Below are 6,299 nucleotides of genomic sequence, written 5' to 3'. Positions count from 1 at the left end.
CCTGAAAACACACAAAAGAAGCATAAATGACTAAAATAACTATGAATTACCAACATAGATGCACGAAAACAAGCTAAGTAAGTCGCCTAAATATGCTCCTATCACTTACCCACTACTTAAGTCTAAAATCATTCACTAACTTGACCATCAGAGAGCCTTTAGTCGACATCCCTCTTCGGGCCTTGGGCTTACTCACACTTATTTCACTGTTTTGCAGGTTGCTCAAATTTATGCTCAACCACAGCTCATGGAGGTGCGCGAATTTGGTTCCAACAAATGGTGAAAGTGATGAAGATGAATACTTTTACGGAATGCTATAGGATGAGAGAATGGTGAATGAGTGGAAGAGTAATTAGGCTTTATTCAAACAGTCAAGTGGTTATTGTTGTTCAAAAGGCTATCAGGATGTCAATGGTTGTTTAAGTTTTAGTTTAAGTCATTTTATTTAGTTCTTTTAATTCTCGAACATCTTATTCAAGTATCATGGGATACTTGGTTCCCTTTAAGGAGTTACTTATTTTGTTGAACACATCTATAACTAGCTTTTAATGTGGGGGAGTCTCCACTTATTCTAGTTGAAAAAGTATAAAGTAGATCAGCTTATGGAGGAGTATCCACTTCTTCTACTGATCGCTGTGTGTATGATCTACCATTTCACTGTTGTTGGCTAGTACACTTTGCTAGTCAAGATAGCCTTTGCTAATTCTCTTAGATATTTTGATTTTTTTTATACCTTTCAGATATGAGTGCATCATATATGTTATTTGATATGGTTGTTAGCTTGTATCTTTTGTTAGATCTGTTTGCATCATGAGTGCTTGTTGACTATATGAGTGCTACTTCTCTCTTGGTAGCTCTTTCTTTCTTCCTTTTTTTTGCCTTTCCATGGAAAAATGGGGGAAAAACAATGTTACTCTACTATTTTTCTATGACATAATCTCTTGCTCTTGTTAAAAGCTCTAGAAGGTTGCAGGTGTTGTTTAGGAAATGAACAATGGCATTTTTCTTGTTTTTATTTTTGGGATTGTCAAAGAAAATCAAAGGGGAAGATTGTTAAGTCAAGACTTAGCCTAGATTTAGCTTTCTACAATGCACTAAGTATCTCACTTGCACATAGAATATTGTGTCTGAATATTCATGCAATGCTCTATCTAGTAATGATTGCCCCAGTCAAGATATCACAAGTGCACACTTTGTGCTGCACCTGACTCTGGCATGCATTAACTTATCTACAGATAACATGTGGAATGTTTAGAAAATTTGTGTTGTACCTTTCTAATTCAAACCTATCTTGGGTAGATTTAGATAGGATATAGTCTACTCTTATGTGTTTTAAACAGGGAATTTCATCTCAAAAAGGGAAAAAAAAGTAGAGGTTGCTGCTAAAACATGAAGCAGTGTAACACCATGAACAACCACGCTCCATAGTGCTAGGCTATAAAGATTAGCTTAGGATTGTGCCAAGTGTTACGTATTAGATGTGTACCATGTATCACAAGGGTATTAGATGAGTTAGTTATATGAGGATGTATTTATATATAAACAAGTGATGTAATAATTCATGAATCAATGCTGTAAAATATTGAAGAAATACATATCTCTCTCCACTTTCTCTCTTAAAACTCTCTATAAGATTTGTTAACATGGTATCTTCACCGGCGATGGGTAACTTCTCCAGTTAACAACGATCCTTGTGCTTTTGCTTCCGTGTGTCTCTGTCGTTGTTGGTGCTCTTGTTTACGTCTCTATCGCTCGTTGTTGTTGTCTGAAGCTTTATCGGTGCTAAGTCGGTTTAAGAAGTCGATGATTGAAACCCTAAATTCTTTGAGTTTTTTTTTAAGTCGATAGTTAATTTCTTGATTCTTTCTTTTTTCAGTGTTGATTATGTTACTATTTGTTGGAGTTATAGTGTGCTGGTGTTGATTCTTGATTCTTCGATTATCGACCTGTTGATTTGTTCTTCTTAAAGCAAAGTATCTTATTGATTAGTTATGTTCATATACAATGGTTACTATTGCTCAGTTAGCATTCACCCAGTCACCGATCTCTTCGTTGATTCCTAGTGTTGGAAATACTGTGATTGTGAAACTTAATGATTCCAACTATGTTACATAGAATTTTCAAATGGAACTCTTGTTAAATGGCAATGGAATTCTTGGGTTTGTTAATGGTTCCATCCCCTGTCCAAATCAGTATGTAGATTCTGACTCTGTAGATGAGATTATTGAAAATCCATCAGTGCTTACAGATGTATACAAGGTTTGGAAGATTCATGATAAAGCTTTAATGACTCTTATTACTGCCACATTATACAAGATTTGGAACATTCGTGTGTTATTGGTTGCCAAAGTTCCAGAGAAATGTGAACTAATCTCAAAGAAAGGTTCTCTAATATGACAAGAACTGGTATTCTTCAGATGAAAATTGACTTACACAATATCAAGAAAGGACTAGAATCTATTGATTTGTATTTGCAACGAATTAAAGATTGTGGAGATTAACTTGATGTTGTGGGTGTGTTGATTTCAGATGAAGATATTATCATTATAGCTCTTCGAGGTCTTCCTTCGAAGTATAATACTATTAAAGTTGTCATTGGGGGCAGATAAAACCTTGTTTCTCTTAAAAAACTTCGATCACAGTTAAGAGCTGAAGAGTCAACATTGGAAGAAGTGATTAAGCAAACTCCTGTGATGACTGCCATGTTTGCAAATTCTCCAAACTCTAGTTTTGAGGTTAGTAGTTCTTCTGGATCAAGTCAAATCAACAAATGTCTTCATTTTCTTAAATGCCTCAATTGCAACAGATACCTCTATTGTAACAGATGCTTACATTTCCACAGCTACCTTAATTGCAATCAGTCCAACCAATGCAATTTTCCCAGTTGAATGGACCACTTGCATATGTGACTCACATTGGTTCAGGGACATATAAAAACTTTTAAGGTGCTAATTTCAAACCAAAAGGCAAAGGGAAGAAGGTTTATTCTGGTTATTCATAATTATTTCAACAACCTTTGGCACCTAGTTCTTCATCATCATAGTACATTCTATAATCTCGGTATTTTCAACAATTAGGCAGTTCAATGCCAACAGGATAAGTGTATCAATCGTTTCAATATTGTCAAATTTGCAATAGGAAAGGCCATAGTGCTCTTACTTGTTTTCAACAAGGGTGCCAAATATGTCATAGAGTTGGTTATACGGATGTAACCTGTTTTGACAGAAACCCTTCTCCAGGTCCATCTATGCCCAAGCAACATACTGTTCCACTTTATTCTCAGCAGCTTTAGTCTTCCCATTCTGGCATGCCTTTCAATGCACAGAATCATATCATGTCCGGTTATACTCAGGCTCCAAACATGATGGCTTCTTCTTCCTCTAATTCTCTTATAATGATGCCTCAAACTGTGCCTTATGTTGCAATGACTACACAAACCAGTGCTTCTCATTCTGCACCTCAAACTAAGTATTGGTTGCTGGACTCTAGTGCTACAAATCACATTACCTTTTACTTATCTAATCTTCAAATTGCTACTTTATATTCCTTTTCTGATACAGTCACTGGAGCTGGTGGTGAAGGTTTGCATATTGCTCATATTGGCAAATCAAATCTATCACATCAGTCACATAATTTTCATTTAAAGTCTCTCATACATGTTCCCAAGTTGTCTTAACATCTGCTCTATATGCATTAATTATGCAAAGATAATATCTGTAGGTGTATTGTTGATGAATTCTCTGTATGTATGCAGGACAAGGTCACTCAGGAAATTCTTTATCAAGGATTGAGTAACAATGTCGTTTATCCAATTCCTGTGCTTAAGTCTTCCAAAGCATCTCCAACAGCTTATATAGGTCAGAAAATAAACTATGCACTTTGGCATTGCAGATTGGGTCATCCTACCAATTTAGTCACTCAGGTAGCTCTTAGTAAGGCAGCCATTCCTTTTTCTTGTACTGATACCCCTCATACTTGTACTGCTTGCTTGCAAGGCAAGTTTACTAGACTTCCATTTCCTTTAATGGCTTCAAAATCTATTGTTCCTTTTGAAGTCATTCACTCTGATGTCTAGGGACCTGCTCCTAGTATGTCTATCGAGGGTTTTATATATTATGTTTCATACATTGATGAATGTACCAAATACACTTGGATATTCCCATTAATGAATAAAGCTACTGTTTTTGAGACTTTTGTTCAATTTCAAGCTTCTATACAAAATTCGTTTTCTGCAAATATCAAAATTTTACAAAGTGATGGTGGTGGAGAGTATGTGAGTGCTCAGTTTCAAGCTTATTTTAGAAGCAAGGGTATTCAACATCAAATGTCTTGTCCATACACTTCTGAACAGAATGGCTTAGCTGAAAGAAAAAATCGTCACATTGTTGAAACTGCCATAACACTTATTCAACAAGCACCACTATCTTCATAGTTTTGGTATCATGCTTGTGCAATAGCTATTGACCTCATTAATAAGATGCCTACTTCTGTCTTGTTCATGTAATCTCCATTTGAGATGTTGTATCATTCAACACCTAAACTAGATCATTTGAGGGTGTTTGGTTGTTCTTGTTATCCTTCTTTGAAACCTTATAGGATTAATAAGCTTGATTCTAAGACCACCACCTGTATTTTTTTGGGATATGCAACCCAATATAAGGGCGTTATTTGTTATTCTCTTCAGGATAATAAAATCGTTGTGTCCAAACATGTTTTATTTGATGAACATGTCTTTTCTCTACTCATTGGAAAATAGCTATGCAAGAGGAGATGGATGCCTTAGTTCAACAGGGCACTTGGAGTTTAGTTCCACTTCCTCCCAATAAAAATGCAGTAGGGTGTAAATGGATATATAAAGTCAAAAAGCATCTTGATTGTATGGTTGCTCACTATAAAGCTCGATTAGTGGCTAAAGGGTTTTCTTAGGAAGCTGGCCTTGATTACTATGAAACGTTTAGCCCTGTAGTTAAACCTACTACAGTGAGGTTATGTTATCTCTAGCTACTTCAAAAAGGTGGAAACTAAAACAACTAGATGTCAAAAACGCTTTCTTACATGACTTTCTTGATGAAGAAGTCTTTATGACTCAACCACAAGGACTTGTGGATGTTGATCACCCTGAGTATGTTTATAAACTGCAACGGTCTTTATATGGCTTAAAACAAGCTCTGAGACCTTGGGATGAGCGATTTACCAAGGTTCTTTTATCCTTGGGATTTAAATCCTCGTATGTTGATCTATCATTGTTTATGAAGTTTAATGGTCAGTCTATTGTTGTTCTACTTTTGTATGTTGATGATATAATTTTGACTGGGAGCGTTGAGAGTCATGTTCAAGCTATGATTAGTCAATTGACCAAAGACTTTGATATGACGGATCTTGGTCTACTGCACTATTTTCTTGGTTTACAGATTGAATATCAAGCTCAAGGGATCTTTGTTCATCAGTCCAAGTATGTTACATATCTTCTACAGAAAATGAACATGCTTCATTGCAAATCTTGCATCACTCCTTGTCATCCAAATCACAAGCTACTCAATCATGGTAGCCCTTATGTTTTGGATCCAAGTCTTTACAGAAGCATCGTTGGAGCATTACAGTACCTCACCTTCCAAAGGCTAGACATTGCGTATTCTGTTAATCAAGTATGTCAGTTTATGCATTCTCCTCTTAAAGATCATTTTGTTGCTGTAAAAAGGATTTTGATGTATCTTCAAGGTACCATTGGTCTTGGCTTATGTTTTAAACCTGGTTCCATGGATATTAAGGCATACACAAATGCGGATTGGTCTGGTGACCCTAATGATAGGCGTTCCACCATTGGTTTTGTTGTGTTTTTAGGCTCTAATCCGGTTTCTTGGAGTTCTAAGAAACAACATACAGTAAGCTGGTCCTCTACAGAAACTGAATATCGAGCAATGGCTATTACCACTGCTGAAGTTATGTGGATTCAACAACTACTTAAGGATTTGCATCTTTCTAGTTCATCTACTCCCCTACTACACTGTGATAAAGCAAAGCATATTGAAGTTGACTACCACTTTATGCGAGAACGTGTTCAACAATGCATAATTGTGTTGTAGTTTGTATCTTCTGCAGAACAGTGTGTAGATGTGCTCACTAAGGGGTTATGCTCTTCTCAGTTTAATGTTCACTGTTCCAATCTTATGCTCGGTTCTCACCTTCATAAGATTGAGGGGGAATGTTAGGTTATAGAGATTAGCTTAGGATTGTGCCAAGTGTTATGTATTAGATGTGTGTCATGTGTCACAAATGTATTAGATGAGTTAGTTATATGG

General features: G+C 36.1%; 1 protein-coding gene across 1 annotated transcript; it reads left to right on the top strand.

Annotated features, from left to right (window-relative positions):
• Positions 1-5,081: 5,081 nt before the first annotated feature.
• Positions 5,082-6,083, top strand: LOC108868738 (uncharacterized mitochondrial protein AtMg00810-like). The gene has a single exon (XM_048575539.1). The coding sequence runs from the start codon at positions 5,082-5,084 to the stop codon at positions 6,081-6,083; it is 1,002 nt and encodes a 333-aa protein (XP_048431496.1).
• Positions 6,084-6,299: the final 216 nt, after the last annotated feature.

Source organism: the organism of the source record quoted next, unplaced genomic scaffold, assembly GCF_019419815.1.
Source record: "Pyrus x bretschneideri cultivar Hongxiangsu unplaced genomic scaffold, Pyrus_bretschneideri_v1 Contig8, whole genome shotgun sequence".
NCBI lineage: Eukaryota > Viridiplantae > Streptophyta > Magnoliopsida > Rosales > Rosaceae > Pyrus > Pyrus x bretschneideri.
The sequence above is the reverse complement of the archived record's forward strand: the minus strand, read 5'-3'. Positions and strand labels throughout refer to the sequence as shown.